The 23,374-nt window shown below is 56.7% G+C and overlaps 3 protein-coding genes across 11 annotated transcripts in view; all 3 read left to right on the top strand.

Moving 5' to 3' along the window:
- The window catches only part of CD4 (CD4 molecule), a 33,305-nt gene extending 29,504 nt beyond the window's left edge, over positions 1–3,801 (top strand). For 3 of the 4 annotated variants that reach the window (XM_011745628.2, XM_011745629.3, XM_024793509.2), the window contains 4 exons: positions 104–304; positions 1,420–1,541; positions 1,845–1,912; positions 2,306–3,801. In XM_011745628.2, the coding sequence (XP_011743930.2) occupies positions 104–304; positions 1,420–1,541; positions 1,845–1,912; positions 2,306–2,336 (422 nt within the window). In that variant the 3' untranslated portion in view covers positions 2,337–3,801. 4 annotated transcript variants of the gene reach the window in all.
- Positions 3,802–4,824: 1,023 nt separating this feature from the next.
- LOC105484208 (G protein-coupled receptor 162) lies at positions 4,825–10,758 on the top strand. Of its 3 annotated transcripts, XM_011745644.2 has the most exons (6): positions 4,859–4,934; positions 5,577–6,067; positions 6,805–8,102; positions 8,821–9,010; positions 9,529–9,686; positions 9,985–10,758. In XM_011745644.2, the coding sequence occupies exons 3-6, from the start codon at positions 7,236–7,238 to the stop codon at positions 10,537–10,539; spliced, it is 1,770 nt and encodes a 589-aa protein (XP_011743946.2). In that variant the 5' UTR covers positions 4,859–4,934; positions 5,577–6,067; positions 6,805–7,235; the 3' UTR covers positions 10,540–10,758. The 3 variants fall into 3 exon arrangements, with proteins under 3 accessions (XP_011743948.2, XP_011743944.2, XP_011743946.2); XM_011745646.2 differs by lacking the exon at positions 5,577–6,067 and having other exon boundaries at positions 4,825–4,934; positions 6,805–7,100; XM_011745642.2 differs by lacking the exon at positions 5,577–6,067 and having other exon boundaries at positions 4,825–4,934.
- Positions 10,759–11,218: 460 nt separating this feature from the next.
- Positions 11,219–23,353, top strand: LOC105484207 (prolyl 3-hydroxylase 3). 4 transcript variants are annotated; one of them, XM_011745640.3, is made up of 15 exons: positions 11,220–12,121; positions 13,042–13,194; positions 13,536–13,737; positions 13,826–13,957; positions 14,403–14,539; positions 15,011–15,100; positions 16,786–16,838; positions 16,936–17,003; positions 17,119–17,243; positions 20,167–20,268; positions 20,607–20,757; positions 20,915–21,032; positions 21,141–21,216; positions 22,509–22,649; positions 22,807–23,353. In XM_011745640.3, the coding sequence occupies exons 1-15, from the start codon at positions 11,330–11,332 to the stop codon at positions 22,966–22,968; spliced, it is 2,502 nt and encodes an 833-aa protein (XP_011743942.3). In that variant the 5' UTR covers positions 11,220–11,329; the 3' UTR covers positions 22,969–23,353. The 4 variants fall into 4 exon arrangements, with proteins under 4 accessions (XP_070928391.1, XP_011743943.3, XP_070928392.1 ...); XM_071072290.1 differs by having other exon boundaries at positions 11,219–12,121; positions 22,509–23,353; XM_011745641.3 differs by lacking the exon at positions 22,807–23,353 and having other exon boundaries at positions 11,219–12,121; positions 22,444–22,645.
- Positions 23,354–23,374: the final 21 nt, after the last annotated feature.

Here is a 23,374-nt window from a genome sequence, read left to right as displayed (position 1 = left end):
AATCTGCTCTAAAAGGCTAAAAGAAGGCCTCCCATATAGAGTACCATTTTAATTGTTCCACTGAATCTCAGGCTTTCAATCTCAGCCTCTCATTCCTCTGCAGCCACTCAGTTCCAGGAAAATTTGACCTGTGAAGTGTGGGGACCCACCTCCCCTAAGCTGACGCTGAGCTTGAAACTGGAGAACAAGGGGGCAACGGTCTCGAAGCAGGCGAAGGCGGTGTGGGTGCTGAACCCTGAGGCGGGGATGTGGCAGTGTCTGCTGAGTGACTCGGGACAGGTCCTGCTAGAATCCAACATCAAGGGTGAGGACGCAGGTTCCATGGCCTCTGCCTCCTGCGCTACGGGGCCTTCCTGTGGTTGGCAGAGACCACCCAGAGTCCCAGCCTCCCAATGCCTGAGTTGGGGGGTTATGGGGATGGTGTCCTGGAGGCATAGAAGTGATGAGGTGAGGTGGGTTGTGGTCCTGGGCTCTAGGCTGCCAATTGTAGTTCTACAAGTTCCGACTCCCTCAGGTCTACAGCCTAGGAATGGGGTCCACCTGACCAAAAGCCCTCCTCCCCGGCTCCTGGCTTTTCTCCAAATCCAGACACACATACACACACACTCACACATGCACTCACACACACATGCACTCACATGCACTCACATAAACTCTCACACACCCACACACACATCACTCACACACTCGCACACACTCATACACACACTACACACATCCACACACTCACACCTACACACTTACACACATCTACTCACGTACATGCACTCACACACATACTCTCACACACTCGTACACTCACACACACGTACTCACACAGACTCATACACACTCACGCACACACACTCACATGTACACACATGCACACATATTCACGCATGCATACACATTCACACATGCACACACATGCACACACACTCTTACACATTCACACACATACTCTCACCCACGCACACTCACACCCACTCTCATACATGCACACTCACACACTCTCATACACTCACATACATTCATATGCACACGTGCACACACACACATGCATGCACACATTCACACACATGCACTCACATGCACACATTCACGCACACATCCTCACACACATGCACACACTCATGCATGCACATACACACACACATTCACACACATCACACACACATTCACACACACGCACTCACACACACACACACAGAGTCCAGGGTCTAGACCACTGCTTCTACCTCTGCAGAGTGCCCTGTGGTCTCTCAAACATAAAACCGATTCCCCAGCACTGGCGGCCTTTAAGAGTCCCCAAGCACTCTGCCCCTCTCTCCCAACCCCAGGATCAAACCAGAGACTGGCCAGGCGGGGTTGCAGGTCAGTCCTCAGTCCGCTGGCCTGTGGAGGAGGGTGGTGCACTGAGCACATTTCTTTCCCTTGCAGTTGTGCCCACATGGCCCACCCCGGTGCAGCCAATGGCCCTGATTGTGCTGGGGGGCGTTGCGGGCCTCCTGCTTTTCACTGGGCTAGGCATCTTCTTCTGTGTCAGGTGCCGGCATCGAAGGGTGAGTGACCCCACACCTGGTCCCCACAGGGCTCTCAAACCCCTGAGTCCCATACCAGGAGATCCCGTATATGGGACCTGCTTTTGGCCAGCTCCCTCTGCCCACCCCTAAGTTCCCCTGCTGCCCTGACCCAGATGCCACTCAAGGGAGAGACAGAAAGGAGCAGAGAGTTAATTCCAGGATAGATGGCCTGAGCTATGTAACTGCTTCTCCTCTCCCAGCTTCCCCCAATCCCCCCACCAAGGGGCACCTCCCTTCTGGAGGCCTGGAACCCTCATGACTCCCTTTCTTGTCCCTGGACAGCGTCAAGCAGAGCGGATGTCTCAGATCAAGAGACTCCTCAGTGAAAAGAAGACCTGCCAGTGCCCTCAGTAAGGATCTGGGAGGAGGGGCTGGGAGAGGGGAAAAGGGTGGGGAGAGGGAGTGAGAGAGGAGGGGGAGGAAGGGGGGACAAAGGGGGCAGGAAGGGAGGATGGACAGGAGGAAGGAGTTGAGGAGGGAGAGTTCGGGGGAGCGGAGGCGAGGAGACTGGGGCTAAAGGGGTGTGGTGGAGAGGATAGAGGGGTGGGAAAAGATGGCCAGGAGCTAGAAGGAGGCGGAAGTGGGAGGGTGGAGCTGAAGGAGCAGCAGGCCAGGGCCTTTCTGGACTAGTTCTGCAGCTGTTGCCCAGAGGCTAGCACTGCGCTGGAAAAGCCATGGAGCTGCTAGAACATAAAGGGGTTGCAGTGGGGACAGACCTGCTCCCCTTCTTCTTTGTTCCGCAGCCGGTTTCAGAAGACATGTAGCCCCATTTGAGGCACGAGGCCAGGGAGATCCCAATTGCAGCCTCCCCAGGTGTCTGCCCCGCGTTTCCCGTTGGGCTCATGGCCTGCGGACCAGATGAATGTAGCAGATCCTAGGCCTCTGGCCTCCTGTTCGCCTCCTCTACGATTTGCCATTGTTTCTCCTGGGTTAGGCCCCAGCTTCATTGGTTAAGTGTTGCTCTCTATTTTCCAGAGGCTTAATCACACCATTCTCCCCACCGTTTCCTTTTCCTTCAAGCCCTAGCTCTTCTCTCATTATTTCTCTCTGACCTTCTCCCCCACTGCTCATTTGGATCCCAGGGGAGTGTTCAGGGCCAGCCCTGGCTGGCATGGAGGGTGAGGCTAGGTGTCCAGAAGCATGGAACATGGGACTGTTATTTCACAGGACAGGACCCTGGGACCACAGAGGGCAGGAACTTGCACAAAATCACACAGCCAAGCCAGTCAAGGATAGATGCAGATCCAGAGGTTTCTGGCAGCCAGCACCTCCTGCCCCACGCTGCCTGCGTCTCACCCTATGTGGGTGGGGCCACAGACTCACATCCTGACCTTGCACAGGCAGCCCCACTGGACACAGCCCCATGTACACAGCCACAAGGGATGCTTCACATCCTCTGTCTGTTTGAGACTTACAAAAATCCTACAAGGCTGGCAGTGACAGAACTAAGATGATCATCTCCAGTTTACAGACCAGAATCAGAGCTCAGAAAAGCTAGATGATTGATTACCCAAGGTCATACAGCTAGCAAGTGCTGGAGTCGGGACTAACCCAGGTCCCTTGTCCCAAGTTCCACTGCTGCCTCTTGAATGCAGGGACAAATGCCACACGGCTGTCACCAGTGGCTAGTGGTGGGTACTCAGGGTGTACTGTTGGGTTCGCAGGAGCACAGCACCCATGGGAAGGGCCCATCTTAGAGAATTTATAAGCAGGGATGAAGGCCTCCCTGTCTAAAATTCCTCCTTCATCCCCCGCTGGTGGCAGAATCTGTTACCAGAGGACAAAGCCTTTGGCTCTTCTGATCAGAGTGCAGGCTGGGAGCACAGGCCCTGTGGCAGACAATGCCCAGTGACCAGCCACTCACCCTGTACAGAACCTCCTGGAAGTGAGTTTTGCTGGGAGAAGGGATAGCTAGCCTGAGAGGGAACCCTCTAAGGGACCTCAAAGGTGATTGTGCCAGGCTCTGCGCCTGCCCCACACCCTCCCTTACCCTCCTCCAGACCAGTCAGGACACAGGGAAATCAGGGTTACAAATCATCTTCTTCTTGACCCATTTCTCTCAGGATCCCCTCTCTTCCTACCCTTCCTCACCACTTCCCTCAGTCCCAACTCCTTTTCCCTCTTTCATCTCCTCCTATCTTTACAGCCTGCCTCTTCCAGGAAGACCACCCTATTGCTGCTGGGGCTCCCCATTTGCTTACTTTGCATTTGTGCCCACTCTCCACCCCTGCTCCCCTGAGCTGAAAGAAAAATACAATAAACTTACTAAAAGAAGATGCTCTTCGTGTGTGTGTGTGTATGTGTCTGTGAGAGACAGAGAGAGAGACAGAGAGAGAGAGACAGAGAAAGAGAGAGAGACCCCTTCTCTGGGGACCAGGAATCTTCTGGTCTTTGGGGTTGGACCCAGAGGAGAGGTTGCCTGGCGTGCCCCAGGAAGGAGATGAAGTTTCCCTGGAGAGGGAAAAATTCTGTGGAGGCTGGCTATCCACCTCCACAACCCACAGGGCTCTGTGTGGGCCTGTGTGTGTGTGAGGCTGAGACTCTGTAATTACACGTGTGTGATATACCGTGGGGGAGAGACTCAGGGTTGCGTGAGCTCTCCTGGTGTATGTGTGTGGCAGAGAAAAAGGACTGTGAGAAACTGTAACATGTGTGTGCAAATTGTATCCCCAACACGTGTGTTTGTGTTCAGGAGGAGGAAGCAGTGTGTGTGTGTCTGTGTGCATGCATGCGCCCACATCCTTTTAGCTTGTGCACACCCACCCTCAACTCCACAAGCAGCCCCAGCTTGCACCACAAGCCCCCTCACTCCCAAACTCAAGGCCCAGCCCTCACACAGATATACACAGTGACACACGCTTCCTCCTCCCCGAACAGCTAGCTCCTCAGTCCCCAACAACACCAGCTGCCTCTTGGAGCTTGTGTTCGTGTTGAAAAACGGGAAGGGGTGGGGGCAGGACATGAACCATTTCACCAATGAAGCCGGTTCCCAGCCATCCTCCTCACCCGCCTCCCTCTCGGCGCCTTCCTTGCCCCTCCTCCCCTAGTCACCACCGTCCAGTTCCCCACCCTACACTCGTTTCCCGCCCCCCACCCCACAAAGCTGTCCTGCAGTCCCCCTCGCCTGGGCTCACTGGCAGGATGACCGTGGGAGAGAGGGTCCTGGAGAGTGAGAGGGGCAGAGACTGAGTGAGCCGCAGGCTGAGCCAGGGAGGCCGGGACTGAGGGGGAGGAGGGAGGCCCGGGGGAAGGGAGGGAGGGAGAGAGGGAAGGAGGGAGGAGGGCGGGTGAGCTGGAGCCGGCAGGCAGCGCGAGCCTGAGAGAGCCGCGTCGGGAGTGCGGTCTCCATGGCAGTGCTGGGCGCAGCCAGAGGTAAGACGACCCCTGCCCCAACCCCCGTGTTGCCTCCCTTTCCCCCCCAGGCTGCCTCCTCTCCCCTAGGCCACCCCTCCTCCCAGCCACCTGCTGTTTCTGCCCTGGAGAACCTGGAGGGGGACAGGAGGGAGGAGCCGCCTGACCTTACCCCTTCACCCCAAAGGGCGAGGGACCCCGTCGGCCAGGGAACCTCCCAGATCCCCCTTCCCACCTTCCTCTGATCTCTCCCTGTCCTTCACCTCCCTCTCTCTGTCCTTCACATCTTTCCTGCCTCCTTCCCTCTCTGACTCCCTATCTCTTTCGTCCTGAGCCCACCAGCCGGGCCTGGGTAGAGGTGGGTGGGAAGGGGTCCAGGGCTGTAGGAGAGGACACTGGGGGCTGCTTGTGGCCAAGTCCCTCCACCTCCCTCTGGCTGGCCATTGTCATGGCAACTAGGGTGTACTGGGCTCCGGAGGGAAGCCAAGGGTGGGGGTGGACCAGGACCTCTTGGGGAAAGCAAGGGTCTGAGCTGCTTCCATGGGAAACAGACCCTTTCACTGCTGTGCCCCATTTTACCCCACTTACCCTAAAGCCATTATGCGCTTCCTTACAGCCTCACTCTGTTCAGGGTTTCACCCGATTCCCTTACCCCCTTCCCAGGGCTCACTGAAGCTCAGCATCACGCACTAAAACTGGGACCATCCTTCCTCCCATCAGAGGGAAACTGAGGCTCTGGGCCAGGGAGGAAGAGTCAAGGTCTCCCCGCGGGAGTCAGCACCTTATTGAACATTTGGCTTTTCTTCTCAGCCTCCTATTCACTGCTCCCTCCCTCCCTCCCTCCTCCAGTCCCTCCTCCCTCCAAAGCCTCCTCTCCAGGGGGTTTGAGCTTTTCCTGCTATTTTCAGATACTACCACTTTGCCCCCTCTTTCTCTTCTGCTCAAACTCTCCTCCTTCTCCCTAGTTCCCCCTCTTTCCATTTCTGGATGCTTCTGATGTCAGCGGTTTCCCCGCCTTCAGGTTCCCTAGCACCCCCTTCGGTCCCAGACTCCTTTCTCCCATTTTCCCAGATCTGGGGAGCTGGAGGGTGATCATCCAGGTTTGGGGAAGTAGGGGCTAAGCACCAAGACCCCCGCATCCAGGAGACCGGCAGGTAGGGGAGGAAGGCTGTAATGCCATATCCCCGTTCACTGTGAACCCTCAAGAGGAAACCAGTCATGTGTCTCCCATCAGTAGTTCTGAAGAGACATTTAGGGACTTGAAGATAGGGGTGGAGTAGTGCTGAGCAGGGGATGTTCTAAGAAGGAACCCGGGAGTTCCAGCGGGAGGAGAAAGGGCTAAAGGAGACAGGGAGGTGGGAATACCCTCTTCCCTAGAGGTCTGGAAGAGCGGGGCTCTCATCTGTGCGGGGTGTTTAGCTGTCTGATTTAAGGCAAAGGAATGTTCTGAATGACCCTCAGGGCCCTAGTAATCAGTTATCCCTATAGTTTCAAGAAAGGGGGCACAGGGCCGGGCGCGGTGGCTCAAGCCTGTAATCCCAGCACTTTGGGAGGCCGAGGTGGGCGGATCACAAGGTCAGGAGATCGAGACCACAGTGAAACCCCGTCTCTACTAAAAATACAAAAAATTAGCCGGGCGCGGTGGCGGGCGCCTGTAGTCCCAGCTACTCAAGAGGCTGAGGCAGGAGAATGGCGTGAACCCAGGAGGCGGAGCTTGCAGTGAGCCGAGATCGCGCCACTGCACTCCAGCCTGGGCAACAGCGTGAGACTCCGTCTCAAAAAAAAAAAAAAAAAAAAAAAAAAAAAAAAAAAAAAAAAAAAGAAAGGGGGCACAGGAGGCTGGTTATAGACCTTTGCCCTCTCCCTCCCACATCTCATCTTTCCCTTGCAGCCTGTCCAGGGGGCTGAGCCCCACCCCCAAATCCCTGGGGCATCCAGAAGATTCCTGACTAGTCAAGAACCAGAGGAAAAAGAGACCCGGACGTCCCAGCATGGGGACCAGAACCCCCCAGCCAGCCTCACAATTGGGAAAGTAGCCAGCTTGCCTGCCCCATCAATTGCAGGGATGCTTAAGGAAGGCCCCGCCCAGTATGAAAGCTGAGGACTGCCTCTGCTGACCCTCAGTCTCCTCCCCTGCCCTCCACATCTGCCCTCAGCTGGGTCGATCATGCAATGCTGAGCACTGGGGTGAGCCTGGGGGCAGCCTGCCTGCTGACAGGGCGAGGATTGTGGGGATCATGGGCATGTTTGTGAGTGGGGCTCCTGGGTGAGACCTAGCCCCCACCCCCACGGAGCTCAAGGGGGTGGGGGGCTGAGAATAGGATGGCTCGGGGCGGGGCCAGGGCAGAGGAGGCCTCCCTGCACTCCAATGCATTGTCCTGGCTGGCCTGTGGGCTCCTGGCGCTGCTGGCCAATGCCTGGATCATCCTCAGCATCTCGGCCAAGCAGCAGAAGCACAAGCCACTGGAGCTGCTGCTGTGCTTCCTAGCGGGCACACACATACTCATGGCAGCTGTGCCCCTCACCACCTTTGCTGTGGTACAGTTGCGGCGTCAGGCTTCCTCCGACTATGACTGGAACGAGAGTATCTGCAAGGTCTTCGTGTCCACCTACTACACCCTGGCCCTGGCCACCTGCTTCACGGTCGCCTCGCTCTCCTACCATCGCATGTGGATGGTGCGCTGGCCAGTCAACTACCGCCTCAGCAACGCCAAGAAGCAGGCGCTGCATGCCGTCGTGGGCATCTGGATGGTCAGCTTCATCCTCTCCACACTGCCCTCCATTGGCTGGCACAACAACGGCGAGCGCTACTATGCCCGCGGCTGCCAGTTCATAGTCTCCAAGATCGGCCTCGGCTTTGGTGTTTGCTTCAGCCTCTTGCTACTTGGGGGCATTGTCATGGGGCTGGTCTGTGTGGCCATCACCTTCTACCAGACACTGTGGGCCCGGCCCAGGAGGGCTCGGCAGGCCCGGAGAGTGGGGGGCGGTGGGGGGACCAAAGCGGGTGGGCCAGGGGGCTTGGGTACCCGGCCAGCTTTTGAGGTGCCAGCCATTGTGGTGGAGGATGCCCGAGGGAAGCGGCGGTCCTCGCTGGATGGCTCAGAGTCTGCCAAGACATCCCTGCAGGTCACCAACTTGGTCAGCGCCATCGTCTTTCTCTATGACTCACTCACAGGGGTGCCCATCTTGGTGAGATCGGGGTCCTCCCCACCTGTTCTCCCCAATATCCAGGCCCCAGCATCATCACCTGACCTCCAACTTCATCAGCCATACAGCAGCTCCGTCATCTCTCCTCTAGTTCCATCATCCATCTTCCTCTCCTCTGTCCATCCCCCACTCCATTTGTGGCCCCCATCTTGATCATCTGACTTTTAGTTCCCACTACCCTGTCTACCCCAGCTCCAGCATCTGCTTCAGTTCCCACTCCTCAGCTCCATCACCGTCCTTCAGTTCCACTACCTGTCCTCCAGCTCCGTCATCCATCCTGCAGCTCCACAGTTCAGCCGCAGACCTCTCATCCAGCTGCTGGGCTCCACTCTCCATTCCCTCCTTCCCTCTGGATGCCACATGGTCTCTGAGCAGTCTTGGGTGGAAACCCCACAGGGCTCACCCCACCACCCCATCTAGTCACTGTTCCTGGGTTCCTCTCTGTCTCTACGCTTCCTGGTCCACCTCTGTTCCTCTCCCTCCTGACCGCAGGGCTTTGCCTCCAGCACTCTCCCCTACCTTCCTCTGAGTCAGTTCCTTCCCTCTGTTCACTCCATCTCCACCTCCGGCTTCACCTCTGTTGGATCACAGGGATCAGGCATTACTTCTGACGTCTTGCCCACCAGCTGCACTAGGATATGGGGTTCAGGTGGGCTCCTCAGCTCTGGCCCTGACCCAGCCCACTCCCACCCTTCCCCAGGTGGTGAGCTTTTTCTCTCTCAAGTCGGACTCGGCCCCCCCCTGGATGGTGCTGGCTGTGCTGTGGTGCTCCATGGCACAGACGCTGCTGCTGCCCTCCTTCATCTGGTCCTGCGAGCGCTACCGCGCCGACGTGCGCACAGTGTGGGAGCAATGCGTGGCCATCATGTCTGAGGAGGATGGAGATGACGGTCAGAAGAGGGGCTGGGCTTTGGCTTTCCTGGACGTCTATCTATTCCCTTTCCTGCCGTTCCTTCTCAGTCAGAGGATGGGCTGCCCTGGAGTGCCCCCTACTGGACAGAACCTGCACCACCCTGGGCTCCCCTTTCCCTAAGCAGGCACCCTGCTGTCCACTTACTGCTTCCTGCAGCACTCAGGGCTCCCTTCGCCGGGCCTAGGCTCCCCTCCAGAAGTCCACACTACCCAGCTCTGGCACTATGGGGAACCTGAGCTTCCTGAGAGAGGCCCCCAGCCATAGGGATGGCTCTTGGGGGAGGGCATGTAATTGTTTCAATAACTTCATCTATATGTATGAAGCACTCCACTCAGGATTTAGCACTGAACACAGCAAATGCTAGCTACTCTCACTGTCCTCTTGACACATACAGGCTAATGGGAACTAAAGGGGTCTCTGGGAGCTTATCAAGGCAGTGGTCGGGGGTGGTAGGCATTCCCTGCCTGTAACTGCTCTGCCCATTTTCTCTCCTAGATGGGGGCTGTGATGACTATGCAGAGGGCCGAGTTTGCAAAGTTCGCTTTGATGCCAATGGAGCTACAGGACCAGGGAGCCGGGACCCCGCCCAGGTGAAGCTGCTGCCTGGAAGGCACATGCTCTTCCCTCCTCTTGAGAGAGTCCACTACTTACAGGTATGGAACTGGGGGATACACCTCCTACCCTTGGTGCCCCTCATCACTTTTCTCCAGTGTCTGTTATGCACCCCAATCCCCTCTTCCCTATCCCTGGCTTTCAGGGCACCATAAAGTTGGGTGAAAGAAAACTATAGTAAGAGAGGCATCCCTTCAGATCTTGTGGGGCCAGGTTTGCCCACCGGAGCAAACGTTTTGAAGAAGGTTAAGAAGGTGGCACCATCTTCTGGAGTCCCCACTTGGTTCCTCTGCCTCTGTCCCTGCAGCACCTTCAGGTCTTACCCGCTCCTCTTCCCAGGTCCCCCTATCCCGGCGTCTGTCCCATGATGAGACAAACATCTTCTCTACCCCTCGGGAACCAGGCTCCTTCCTGCACAAGTGGTCATCCTCTGATGACATCCGGGTCCTCCCAGCCCAAAGCCGGGCCCTCGGGGGTCCTCCTGAGTACCTGGGACAAAGACACAGGTTGGAGGATGAGGCGGACGAGGAGGAGGCTGAAGGTGGTGGGGGGCTGGCCAGCCTTCGCCAATTCTTGGAGAGTGGGGTTCTGGGGTCAGGTGGGGGACCCCCACGGGGCCCTGGCTTCTTCCGGGAGGAGATCACCACCTTCATCGATGAGACACCTCTGCCTTCTCCGACTGCCTCACCAGGGCACTCTCCTCGTCGGCCCCGGCCACTGGGCCTCTCACCCCGCCGACTCTCCCTTGGGTCCCCTGAGAGCAGAGCCGTTGGACTTCCTTTGGGACTAAGTGCAGGGAGACGCTGCTCCCTGACGGGGGCCGAAGAAAGTGCAAGGGCTTGGGGAGGATCCTGGGGCCCAGGCAACCCTATCTTTCCCCAGCTGACCCTGTGAGCCCAAGCAGGCCTGCTGAACTCAGAGGAGGAAGCCTGAGTGAGTAACACCTCATTCTGGCCCTGAGAGTAGGGCAGCTGCCTCCAGACTCTGGGGAGATGGGCGCTAGATTTGGGGCTCAGAAGGCCCTGCTCTCTCCCATCCAAGTGACCAGATGCCCTACTCACCTTCCATCACCCCTAGCAATATGTATTAAAGTCTGAAATGTTGCCATGGAAACCTCAGCGTCCAGTGTACTGCGATGGAAAGGGGCTTGGAGGGTGGAGAGGCTCACAGAGGACACGACAGAGCAGGGGCAGCAGACAGAGGCACAGAAGGACACATGGAGAAAAGATCACACGCTCCACCAGGCAGCCTCGCACAGGGAAGGCTGGGAGGAGCACATCCTGCTGGGGGCAGGGCTTGAGGACACACATGTCTTTGTTGGTTTGGGGTGTGAAGGATCTCTGTTCAGATTTGTTGAGGTGATTTTAGAGCGTGGCTCCAGTCCCAGTGCCCAACTCTCCTTCTAACCCCAAATCCATCCAGGGGCTCACTCTATGGGCAGAAAAGGGTTTGGGGCTGACGTAGTGTCCCGGGCCTGGACACCTCCTCCCTGCTGCATTTTAAAGCTCTTTCTCCAAAGGAGTGTAAGGGTGGGTGAGTGTGTGTGGGGAGGGGGGAGGGGGAGGAGCGGGGGTCCGCGTCCACAGTCCTTTTTCTGGACCCAGAAGCGTGTGTGTGGAGGGAACACTGCCCCAGCAGTTACCTCCAGACCTCAGGGGCTGAAGTCACCGCTGGTCCTCCATGGATGCCCAGGCCTGCTCCAGTTCCCGCCTTTTGCCCCCTTCCTCCCAGTTTCTCCCTCTCGTTCCACACTAGATCAGCTTTCTCCACTCGGCATTCTTCTTTCTCCATCTTTCACATGGGCCTCTCCCACCATCGGGTCTCAGCCCCATCTCTCTCTCTCGGCCTCCCTCATTCCTTCTCCCTCTCCCTCCGCCTCTCCACCTCTCCTTCCTTCCCCTCCCTCCCCCTTCCCCCCTTTCCTCTCCCTCCCTCTCGGCTCCCGCATTTCCCCTCGGCGGCCGGCGGCTCCGACATCATGCTCCGGCTCCTCCGGCCGCTGCTGTTACTGCTGCTGCTGCCTCCCCCGGGGTCCCCTGAGCCCCCCGGCCTGGCCCAGCTGTCCCCGGGAGCGCCCCCGCAGGCTCCCGACTTGCTCTACGCGGACGGGCTGCGCGCCTACGCGGCCGGGGCTTGGGCGCCGGCCGTGGCGCTGCTGCGGGAGGCGCTGCGGAGCCAGGCGGCGCTGGGCCGGGTGCGGCTGGATTGCGGGGCGAGCTGCGCGGCCGAGCCGGGCGCCGCGCTCCCCGCCGTGCTTCTCGGGGCCCCGGAGCCCGACTCCGGGCCGGGACCCACGCAGGGGTCCTGGGAGCGACAGCTCCTCCGTGCAGCGCTCCGCCGCGCAGACTGCCTGACCCAGTGCGCAGCACGGAGGCTGGGCCCTGGGGGCGCGGCGCGGCTTCGCGTGGGGAGCACGCTCCGGGACGCCTTCCGCCGTCGGGAGCCCTACAACTACCTGCAGAGGGCCTATTACCAGGTGGGGAGCGGGCCGGGCAGCTCCGAGGGTCCCAGCCCTCACCACGACGCTGTCCTACTTTACGATGCCCAGTAGTAGGCGCAATGCTGTTGCCCGGACCCCGGACGGGGCTGGGGGGCGTACCGCCGGCCTCTGCTTTGGAGCTGGCTAAGCGACCGCGAGGACCTGTTGAGATCGCGGAAGAGCAGCCGAGGGGGAGTGCGAGCAGAGTGGGAATGGGGCGGGGAGGTCGTGAGGCGGGTCGGGAGCAGATCGAAGATGGAGGGACAGGGCCGCCTCTTCCTAGGAATGAAGCGGAGGCGGTGGGGGCGAAACCGGCTGTCGGACGGGAAGTGTGCGTGGGTGTGTGTGTGTCGGGGGTGGTGGTGAGTGTGAACCTTCGCTTGGGGCAGGAGGTAGCTTCGGAAAGGAAGGAGCAGACGGAGGCAAGGTTGGAGGCCTCCGAGGCCAGACCTCTGCGGGCAGGGAGGGGACAGCACGCCGCAGCCGCCGGTACCGCAGCAGTTGCCTACGTGGCTGGGGAAGCGGGGCGCCGGTTGCACTCACCTCAGCTCAGGGTCCTAGAGACCTGCGGGTTTTGCTGGTCGCTGAGGTCTCCCCCGCTTCCCCACCTCACTTAAGCCCATCACTTCCACCTGGTCTCCCAAATTGAGGGCCTGAAGTCCTGAGGCCCAGGTCCCACCCAACTCCTACGTCTTTAGACCCCCTTTCCTTCGGTGTCAGCCTTCTGAGAGTCCCAATGTTCTGGCTTCTAGGGGGTCTGCAATTTGGGCGGTGGGGCGGTTCTTATTGGCCAGTCTTCCATGAGGCTCTTGGGCACCCAGAGTGTGTGTCTGGGGTAGGGTGGGGAGGCCGACCAGGGAGCAGAGGTGTGACCTCCATCCCAGGGCTCTGATGCCCTCCTCCCTCCGCCTCCTCAGTTGAAGAAGCTGGATCTGGCAGCCGCCGCAGCACACACCTTCTTTGTAGCAAACCCTATGCACCTGCAGATGCGAGAGGACATGGCTAAGTACAGACGAATGTCGGGAGTTCAGCCCCAGAGCTTCCGGGACCTGGAGACGCCGCCACACTGGGTGAGACCCCCAGCACCACCCCTGTCTTGCCCCCAGCCTTTTCCTGGCTGGATACACAGGCCTCACTAAACTGCTGCATTGTGCTGCTTCAGCGTGCGGAGATGGGGTAATGATCCTCAGTGACCCTGGTGGGGAGTCCTTCTCTAGGACTTCGTTTCCTTCCTGGATGATCGCGGAAGTCTGATGTTCCAACATTATGATTCTGAGGCCCATCCTTATTCTTCTCCATGGTGAAGAGGGACATGGAGTCCTTGCCCCAAATGAGACCAACACCGCTCTCCTCTCTACCTCCCAGTTTGGCAACCCCCTGGATCTCAGGTGACTGCTCCCTTCCCCAACAGGCAGCCTATGACACCGGCCTGGAGCTACTGGAGCGCCAGGAGGCAGGACTGGCACTGCCCAGGCTAGAGGAGGCCCTGCAGGGGAGCCTGGCCCAGATGGAGAGCTGCCGTGCTGACTGCCAGGGGCCTGAGGAGCAGGAGGGGGCTGAAGAAGAGGAGGATGAGGCTGGGAGCCAGGGGGGCCTCTATGAGGCCATTGCAAGTACGGGGCTGGGAGTGTGTGTGGGGGGTGGGTCGGTGCCCAGGGAGGGGCATGAACAAGCTGAATGGCTCATGGGTCTCCTCTGCAGGACACTGGATTCAGGTCCTGCAGTGCCGGCAACGCTGTGTAGGGGAAACAGCCACACGCCCTGGTCGCAGCTTCCCTGTCCCAGACTTCCTTCCCAGCCAGCTGAGGCGGCTACATGAGGCCCATGCTCAGGGTCAGTTTGGGAAGGGTGGAAACGCGGAGTGAAGATTTGCCTCTGCTGCTATCCTGAGCTCCATCTCTCTATCCCTCCCATCTGTCTCTGGATTTGTAGTTTCACTGTCAGGGCTCCATGGGAACCATCACTTCACAAGGACTCTAATTTGCTCTCCTTTGGCGCCTGTGACAAGCTCAGGAGATGGGCTTCCTTCTGCCTTGCTGCTTCTCACCTTCCTTTATTTTCCTCCCTCTTGCTCTTCTTTGAAATCTCCAGCTAAGGTATGTTTGCACCAGCGTTTGAAAGAACCGGCAGTTGAACTTGTCTGCCAGTGGGAGGGGGGCTTTTGGAGTTGGCCGGCTGGCCTCTGGAGACCACCTTCTCCAGCACTGCCTCTGCCCCAAGGATCAATGTGCTCTAAGTCTTTATCCCCTGACCCCTGACCTTGTCACTCCCTCTCCAGTGGGCAATCTGTCCCAGGCTATAGAAAATGTCCTGAGTGTCCTGCTCTTCTACCCGGATGATGAGGCTGCCAAGAGGGCTCTGAACCAGTACCAGGCCCAGCTGGGAGAGCCGAGACCTGGCCTCGGACCCAGAGAGGTAACCCCCTCTCCACACGTACCTGGGAGGTAGCCCCAAATCAAACAAATAGACCTGAGAAGTAACCTGGACCCCCACCCCCTGCTGACCTCTTAGCCAGGCATTCTAGTCACCCAGAGGACTCCAAGTCCAGCATCCGACTTCCATCTCCACTCCCTGCTCCCCACGGCAGCCTGGAGTTCCGATTCCAGCCCTCAGTCCCATCTCTCTTGCCTTTACCTCACTCCTGCCTGCCACCAGCCCCCGAGCTCATGCACACACACCCCCACACACTCACACACACTCCCACCCCCTACACCCTTTCCAGTTTGAGCCCAGACGCTCTGAAGCTGCTGAGGGGGAACGTTGAACGGAGGAACCGGGGGCATGGTGCCAGGTTCAGGGAGCATGGAGCACCCAGGCAGTGCCCTAGAGCCTGGGTTTCCCTGCCCTCCTTCAGCCCCGCTTCACTGCTCATCATCTCACCCTCAGGACATCCAACGCTTCATCCTCCGATCCCTGGGGGAGAAGAGGCAGCTCTACTATGCCATGGAGCACCTGGGGACCAGCTTCAAGGATCCTGTGAGTCATTCTGCTTCTGTCCCATCCCACCCCTCCGCACTCCCAGGAGGGATGGCACTTTGGTTTGCAACAGAGTTTTCCACTTTTCCACCATGAGGCTTGGAGAAGTGTCTGCCATCCCAGTTTTACAGGGACAGAGACAGTGTGCCTGTCGTTAGGGCAGCTTTGGGGTCACACAGGCCTAAGTGTCAGTCCTCCTCTGCCCCAAACGTCTCTGAACTTCAACTTGCCTCTGCCTCAACTTCCTTACCTGTAAGTTGGAATAATCACATCTATTTCACAGGGTTGTCACAGGGTTGTTGAAACCACATCATTTGATAACAACATAGAAAGCTCTGTTACTGCTGCTTTTATTTCTCTTCTTGTAGTTATGAGAGGAAACTGCGGGGCAGAGGTTATCTGTGGCTAGGACTAGGGCATAAAGCAGGTGTTCTCAGCCTTCCTGGCACTACTGATATTTTGGATCTGACATTTTGGATAATGCTTTGTTGGGGCAGAGGGCAGGGCCTGTCCTATGCCTTGGAGGGTATTCAACAGCTTCCCTGGTCTCTACCCAGTAGAGATCAATAGCACATTGACAGCCCCTGAGTCATGACAATCAATGATGTTTCCAGACTTTGCTTAATTGACCCCTGGGGGGCAGAAGTATCCTGCTTGAGAACCACTGGTTAAAAGTGAGAACTCTGAAGCTAATTTTTTAATTTTAATTTTAATTTTTGGAGACAGAGTCTCGCTCTGTCACCCAGGCTGGAGGGCAATGGTGCGATCTTGGCTCACTGCAACCTCCACCTCCCAGGTTCAAGTGATTCTTCTGCCTCAGCCTCCCGAGTAGCTGGGATTACAGGTGCCCACCACCTTCCCTGGCTAATTTTTGTATTTTTAGTAGAGACGGGGTTTCACCATGTCGGCCAGGCTAGTCTTGAATTCCTGACTTCAGGTGATCCACCTGCCTCGGCCCCTCAAAGTATTGGGATTACAGGCGTGAGCCACTGCACCTGGCCTGAGGCTAGTTTAAAACCTGACTCTGCTTTGGGAGGCTGAAGTGGGCCTTGGTCAGGAATTCAAGATCAGCCTGGCCAACATAGTGAAACTCTGTCTCTACTGAAAATACAAAAAATTAGCCAGGCGTGGTGGCGGGTGCCTATGATCCCAGCTTCTTGGGAGACTGAGGCAAGAGAATCACTTGAACCCGGGAGGCAGAGGTTGCAGTGAGCCGAGATCGCACCATAGCACTCCAGCCTGGGCGACAGTGTGAGACTCTGTCTCAAAAAAAAAAAAAAAAAAACCACCAAACAAAAAAGTAACTCTGTCACTTCTAGCTGTGTGATCTTGAGCATGTTACTTTACTTCTCCATATTTCAGGGCTCTCAATGACAAAATGAGCACTTTAATATTGTCTGTTTCATGAGACTATTGTGAACTTTAAAGGAGAAATTCAATTTCCATGAATGAAGCTCTTAGAATAGCCCCCAGCCGATAGATAGTAAGTGCTATAGGAGTTATAGTGGTACTTGTTACAGAGTTTGGTCCACTGCCCAGGGCGCCTGACATTGATTCTCAGGCTCTTCCTACCTCCGTCTCCCTCTCTGGAAACAGGAGGACCTTAACGAGATATTTCAGCTCTAATGTCAGGGATCCCAGGGTCTGATCTTGGTGGATGATGATGCTTTTCTGGACTGTCACAGGACCCCTGGACCCCTGCAGCTCTCATCCCTGAGGCACTTAGAGAAAAGCTCAGGTAGGAGATGCCCTGTGGTGGGAGGCACTCGGCCTGAGCTGGGAGGCTGGGTCTGGACTGTCCTGTGCACCCACTGAGCACATCTCTCACCCCTGAGAGAGGATCAAGAGAAGAGGCCTTGGGACCATGAGCCCCCGAAGCCAAAGCCCTTGACCTACTGGAAGGGTGAGTTCCTGGGAGGGAGGAGACAGGAGCCTGGAGGGTCTGGGGGCTGCCAGCTACTGCTCTGCCTGCCCTTAGGGGTTGCTCAGCCACCTCTGCTCTGTCTTTTCCCTGGCAGATGTCCTTCTCCTGGAGGGTGTGACCTTGACCCAGGATTCCAGGCAGCTGAATGGGTCGGAGCGGGCGGTGTTGGATGGGCTGCTCACCCCAGCCGAGTGTGGGGTGCTGCTGCAGCTGGCTAAGGTAGGAAGACCTGCAAGTTCATCAGTTCGTTCAAGACCCTTGGGTACAGCTGCCTGTTCCCTTGCTCTTGGCCTGCCCCCCTCGTTCTGCCTGTCCTGATTATCCAACCGGGACTGTGCTTACCACTGCCTCTCAGCTGCGGATAAGTTCCTTCGTGTCTTAATTTAGCTGACACAGGTGGATGTTCTTTACAAATTTTACGAATTTTGCTAGAAATTGATAGGAAGAACAAAACAAAAACCACAAAGGCATAAAAATGGATGAGTGTGCAGGTAAGGATTGCTTGGTTAGCCAAGAGTTTAGTTACTGGCTTGACTGATGGCTCAGCAGACACGCAGGCCTTTCTTTCCCTCCTTCTAGTTTGGGCTGAATGACTCATACTCACCAGGTTGAGGCTACCATTTATGAAGCTTCAACCCTTATCTCAGGTTAGTGCTCATTCAGTAACATACTCATTGAGTAGCTGCTGTACCCCAGAAACTGCTAGGTTCTAGGGAGAGGAAGATGATTATAGACTCCGCCCTTTGGGAGCTCCAGTGTAGAGGTGGAAACAGACAAGGAAATACATAATATAAGCAGGTGGTAAGTTTGGTAAAAGAAGTATGTACTTGGGCTGGGTGCGGTGGCTCATGCCTATAATCCCAGCACTTTGGGAGGCTGAGGCGGGTGGATCACCTGAGGCCGGGAGTTCGAGACCAGCCTGACCAATACGGAGAAACCCCGTCTCTACTAAAAATACAAAAAAATTAGCCAGGCATAGTGGCACATGCCTGTAATCCCAGCTACTTGGGAGGCTGAGGCAGGAGAAGCGTTTGAACCTGAGAGGTGGAGGTTGTGGTGAGCTGTTATTGTGCCATTGCACTCCAGCCTGGGCAGCAAGAGCGAAACTCTGTCTCAAAAGAAAAAAAAAATGTACTCATCCAGATAGAAGTGCTGAAATGCGCAGTTACAGAAGGCTTGCTGGAGAGGTGGTGTTTGAGCTCAGTCTTAAGGATAAGTTAACCAGGTGATGGGGGCGTGGAATCAGTCTAAGAGGGACAAGAGCAAGGTGCATTCTGGGAACTGCAGTCAAGCACAGGGGTGAGAGCAGGGCCAGCTCCAATAGTCATTACCTGTGTGATCTTGGGCAATTTATTTTAATATCTCTGAACCTAGTTTGCTCATCTATAAAATGGGGATAATAATAGTGTTTTTGTCATAGTGTTGTGAGGATTAAATGAGTTAGCACGTGGTAAAGCTCTTAGAACATAGAATCATCACTGGCTGGGTGTGGTGGCTCATGCCTGTAATCCCAGCACTTTGGGAGGTCAAGGCAGGTGGATCACTTGAGGTCAGAAGTTCAAGACCAACTTGGCCAGCATGGTGAAACCCGGTCTCTACTAAAAATACAAAAAAAATTAGTGGGCATGGTGGCAGGTGCCTATAATCCCAACTACTGGGGAGGCTGAGGCAGGAGAATCACTTGAACCCAGGAGGCAGAGGTTGCAGTGAGCCGAGATCCCGCCATTGCACTCCAGCCTGGTCAACAAGAGCAAAACTCCATCTCGAAAAATAAATTTTTTTAAAAAAATTAATTAATTAAGAACATAGAATCATCAGGATGTATGTTACCAAGAGGCAGTATAGGGGAAGAGGGAGAGAGCCCAGACATGAAGGCCCAGGGACAGTGAGGGTCTTCTGTGGCCTCCCAAGGAGTTTGGACTTTATCTGTGTATGGTAGACAGCTACTGAAGGATTTTAGGAGCAGTTGACTTTTGCATTCCTGTAGAACCTCCAAGTGCAGGGTCTGGAGTAACCTGTAGAAGTGGTAGATCCCTCTAGTGGCAGTGCGTAGAATGCAGCAGGAGAAAAGACCGCGAGAACGGACTAATTGACAAGTGCCACTGTTGGCTGGCGAGGTGGCTCACACCTGTAATCCCAGCACTTCAGGAGGCTAAGGCGGGTGGATGGCTTGAGCTCAGGAGTTCCAGACCAGCCTGAGCATTGTGGTAAAACCCCGTCTCTACAAAAAATACAAAAAATTAGCTGGGCCTATGCACCTATATTCTCCCACCTACTTGGAAGGATCTCTGGAGCCTGGGAGGTGGAGATTGCAGTGAGCTATGATCGCGCCACTGCACCCCAGCCTGGGTGATAGAGCAAGACCCGGTCTCAAAAGCAAAAAACAAAAAACCCAGGTTAGATGGCTTGGGTGACTCGGTGTCTCTCAGAAGTGAGATTTGTATGCAGGGGTAACTAGATAGTGGTGCTTAAACAGATTCAAAAAGTGGACAAAAAAATGGGTGTCAGAAAAGGGAATGATTCCAGTGTAGACATCCAAATATTAGGAGACCTCCAGGTAGTGAGACTGGTCACATAGGTGGCTGGGTAATTGTGACTCAGTATCAAGGAGTGGGGGAGCCACGGAGTCCACAGTTTCCCTGAGAGAATGTCAGGTGGGAAGAGGTCAGAGAGGGATAGCCCGCTGATGCTGTCGCCCTACCGCCAGTCAGCTTCCTGCCGGGACCTGGCCTAACTGTGGAACTTCCTGTTAGGGTCCTGTTTCCTGAGAGACTCCTCTATTCTTGGCTCATCAGGGATTAATGATCAAGCCCTTCCTGCCTAGTTCCCAGCTCTGCCCCACTTTCCCAGCTGTCCCTACCCTCTCAGAGGCCCCCTTACTGCTGTAGGAAGCTCTCCCGAGTTCTGTCCACAGTCCCCTTGGTAAGCAGGATTCCAGCCTGTACCAGAGAGGGACAGTCGGCCAGCCGTGGCGGGGGGCACTCTCTGGGAAGGAGCAGCATTCAGGAAGAGGAGCCGCAACAGAACTGTGGGAGCATCTAGCTTCTTCTGGAGAGCGGGAGGGCCGGAGGGAGGGTCTTGCAGCCCTGCAGACAGTGAGGGGCTGGGGGAGTGACACCACGGTAAACTCCTCCCTATTTAGGATGCAGCTGGGGCTGGAGCCAGGTCTGGCTATCGTGGTCGCCGCTCCCCTCACACCCCCCATGAACGCTTCGAGGGGCTCACAGTGCTTAAGGCTGCACAGGTGAGCACAGGAGGTACCTGGATCCGTCTGATGCCCAGACCTGGAGGAGAGGCTGTGCAGGAAGCCGGGCCCCAGGGCCTGGGCTTTTGTGAAGGAGCTTTCTTGGGACCGAGACTACCTGATAGGACCCAGCATGGAGAAAAGGGATGTTCTGAGAGCTGGGGCCGGGGTTGTTGTCATGGAAAGACAGAAGGAGCAGTTTGGGCTGATGGACAGAGCTGCATGCTGAGAGACTCCAAACCTCCGGGTGGAGAGCAGCAGAGATGGGCAGGAGCTAGGGCTGAGACCACCTTCCCATTGCCTTCCTCCATTTCTGTGCTGCCTTTCGCTGCCTGCAGCTGGCCCGGGCTGGGACAGTGGGCAGTCAGGGGGCTAAGCTGCTTCTGGAGGTGAGCGAGCGGGTGCGGACCTTGACCCAGGCCTACTTCTCCCCGGAACGGCCCCTGCATCTGTCCTTCACCCACCTGGTGTGCCGCAGCGCCATAGAAGGTATGACAGGGACCCCCACTGCTCTTCTCCAAGCTCAGGCCCTGCCCCCAGGACACTGCCCCCAAGAGCCCCAGGGTGGATGTGCATGGCATGAGCCCACAGGGTGGCAGATGGGCACAGGGGCACAGAGGTAGCCCCAGACCCCTTTGTGTCCTAGGAGAGCAAGAGCAGCGCATGGACCTGAGTCACCCAGTGCACGCAGACAATTGTGTCCTGGACCCCGACACAGGAGAGTGCTGGCGGGAGCCCCCCGCCTACACCTATCGGGACTACAGGTGGGCAGCCCCTCTAGGGGTCAGGCAGGTGGGCAGACAAAGGTCATCCCACTGCTGGCCTGGGCCTGGGTTGGGGTCTCACTGCGTCTTGCCTTTTTCCCTCCGCAGTGGACTCCTCTACCTCAACGATGACTTCCAGGGTGGGGACCTGTTCTTCACGGAGCCCAACGCCTTCACTGTCACGGTGCGTGGAGTGGGGGGTGTGACGGTGTGACAGAGGGCCCAGCTGTGGGGTCAGGATTCAAAACAGAAGGTTCCAGAGGCAAATGCAGGGAAATGGCCAGTGCTTTTAACCCTTTCACTTCCCTGCCTCCCCAGCCCTCCCGCTGCTTCCTCCATAGCTAGGTCTGCAGGTGGGCCCCCCAACCCTGCCATCACTATTCGTCTCACCTCCTAAAGAAGGGTGAATGAAGCACAGCTTGCAGGTGCCTCCAGGACTCCATGCCCTATTCTAGGGATTTGGGGAACTTGAAATAGTCCTTCCTCTTTGCAGTGAGATGAGCACAGTGGCTGGTGCACAGATACCAGGGCCACCTCGACTGGGGCTCACATTCTTAACCTTTCTGAGGTTTAGTTTCCTAAATTGAGGTGATAATAATAGCACCTATTTTTCTTTTTTTTTTTTTTTTTTGAGACGGAGTCTCGCTCTGTCACCCAGGCTGGAGTGCAGTGGCGCGATCTTGGCTCACTGCAAGCTCCGCCTCCCGGGTTCATGCCGTTCTCCTGCCTCATCCTCCCAAGTAGCTGGGACTACAGGCGTCTGCCACCACGCCTGGCTAATTTTTTGTATTTTTAGCAGAGACGGGGTTTCACCGTGTTAGCCAGGATGGTTTCGATCTCCTGACCTCGTGATCTGCCCGCCTCAGCCTCCCAAAGTGCTGGGATTACAGGCGTGAGCCACCTCGCCTGGGCAATAGTACCTATTTTAAAGGGTCATTGTAGGAAGTAATTTAGGTAATGTACCTAAAAGAATGAGGCAGTGCCTGGTAATAATAAGCAATTAATGACTGTTAAGTGGGAAATTTCTAGATGCCAGGGGCTAGGATTGGGTAGGAGGAGAGGGGCAGTGATTTTTCATCTGGGTGTGGGGTGTGAAAATGGCTCCAATATCCATATCCCCTTCTACACAGAGTCTAGTACTGCATGCCCGCCCCCAGATTGCTTCACACCCTGGGTTCAAAGGGCTGAGTTGGAAAAATCAGGGTACCGGGGGTCAGGAACCAACAGGAGACCCTCCGTGGAGACCCCTTTTTCCTTTGGTTTCCAACTCCTCTTGCCTTAATCTGGCATTTTTGCTCTGCAAGTTGAAGCTGATTTCCCATTCGCCCCAAGCTCGTCCCTGAATTAAGGAGTGGGAAGTGATAGCGAGAGGGCTGACCCTCTCTGTGGCCCTGTCCCCATCCTGCTCTAGGGAGTGAGGGCCAAGTTCTCTGAGAGAGCCGGTCCCTGGAGCTGAACCTGCCCTCATCCCCCCAGGCTCGGGTGCGTCCTCGCTGTGGGCGCCTTGTAGCCTTCAGCTCCGGTGGGGAGAATCCCCATGGGGTGTGGGCCGTGACTCGGGGACGGCGCTGTGCCCTGGCGCTGTGGCACACATGGGCACCTGAGCACAGGGAGCAGGTAAGGAGTGGGGTAGGAAGGGATGTGGTTCTCCTGGTGCATGAAGGGTGGGCAGGCACCCCTGAGAAGGCTCATACAGTCGGTGAGGGGCAGGGGCTGAGCTGGCCCAGGGAAGGTGGGTGCAGGGAACTGGCCACATTCTCCTCCCCAACCCCAGGAGTGGATAGAAGCCAAAGAACTGCTGCAGGAGTCAGAGGAGGAGGAGGAGGAAGAGGAAGAAATGCCCAGCAAAGACCCTTCCCCAGAGCCCCCTAGCCGCAGGCACCAGAGGGTCCAAGACAAGGCTGGAAAGGCACCTCGGGTTCGGGAGGAGCTGTGAGTGGCTGAGCCAGCTCCTTGAGGATGGGGCCACTTGACTTGTGCAAGGCCATCTTGATGCCAGGACCCACAGAAAGCCCCTGCGTGACATCAGGAGCAGAACAGCAAGCTCTCTGTCCCTGCACCCCCACCATCTTGGGGACCCACAAGGGCCTGGACTCAGAAGACAATGCACAGGGTAGCCTGGAGCTCACCAGGGCTGGGGAGCCGGGACTGGGCCCAGCTGCCGGACCTGCAGCCCCGGACAGATGGGGAACACTGTGTCTCCCTGAACGGAAATGGCAGGGGAGGAGGCTGATGCTTTACATGAAGAGGATGGTGGGGTTGCGGGCATAACCCTGCTGCTCTCTCCCACTCTGTGCAATAAAGGTCATGAAGATCCCTCAGCCAGGGGCCAGTCGAGTGTA

Source organism: Macaca nemestrina, chromosome 10 (genome assembly GCF_043159975.1).
Source record: "Macaca nemestrina isolate mMacNem1 chromosome 10, mMacNem.hap1, whole genome shotgun sequence".
NCBI lineage: Eukaryota > Metazoa > Chordata > Mammalia > Primates > Cercopithecidae > Macaca > Macaca nemestrina.
The sequence above is the reverse complement of the archived record's forward strand: the minus strand, read 5'-3'. Positions and strand labels throughout refer to the sequence as shown.

Excerpts from the sequence above, each read along its gene's own strand:
- LOC105484208 (XM_011745642.2), top strand. The coding sequence starts at position 7,236 with ATGGCTCGGGGCGGGGCCAGGGCAGAGGAGGCCTCCCTGCACTCCAAT. Across the intron at positions 8,103-8,820 it reads TCACAGGGGTGCCCATCTTG|GTGGTGAGCTTTTTCTCTCT; the intron begins GTGAGATCGGGG and ends ACCCTTCCCCAG. Across the intron at positions 9,011-9,528 it reads TGAGGAGGATGGAGATGACG|ATGGGGGCTGTGATGACTAT; the intron begins GTCAGAAGAGGG and ends TTTCTCTCCTAG.
- LOC105484207 (XM_071072290.1), top strand. The coding sequence starts at position 11,330 with ATGCCCAGGCCTGCTCCAGTTCCCGCCTTTTGCCCCCTTCCTCCCAGT. Across the intron at positions 13,958-14,402 it reads ACATGAGGCCCATGCTCAGG|TGGGCAATCTGTCCCAGGCT; the intron begins GTCAGTTTGGGA and ends CTCCCTCTCCAG. Across the intron at positions 14,540-15,010 it reads CTGGCCTCGGACCCAGAGAG|GACATCCAACGCTTCATCCT; the intron begins GTAACCCCCTCT and ends TCTCACCCTCAG.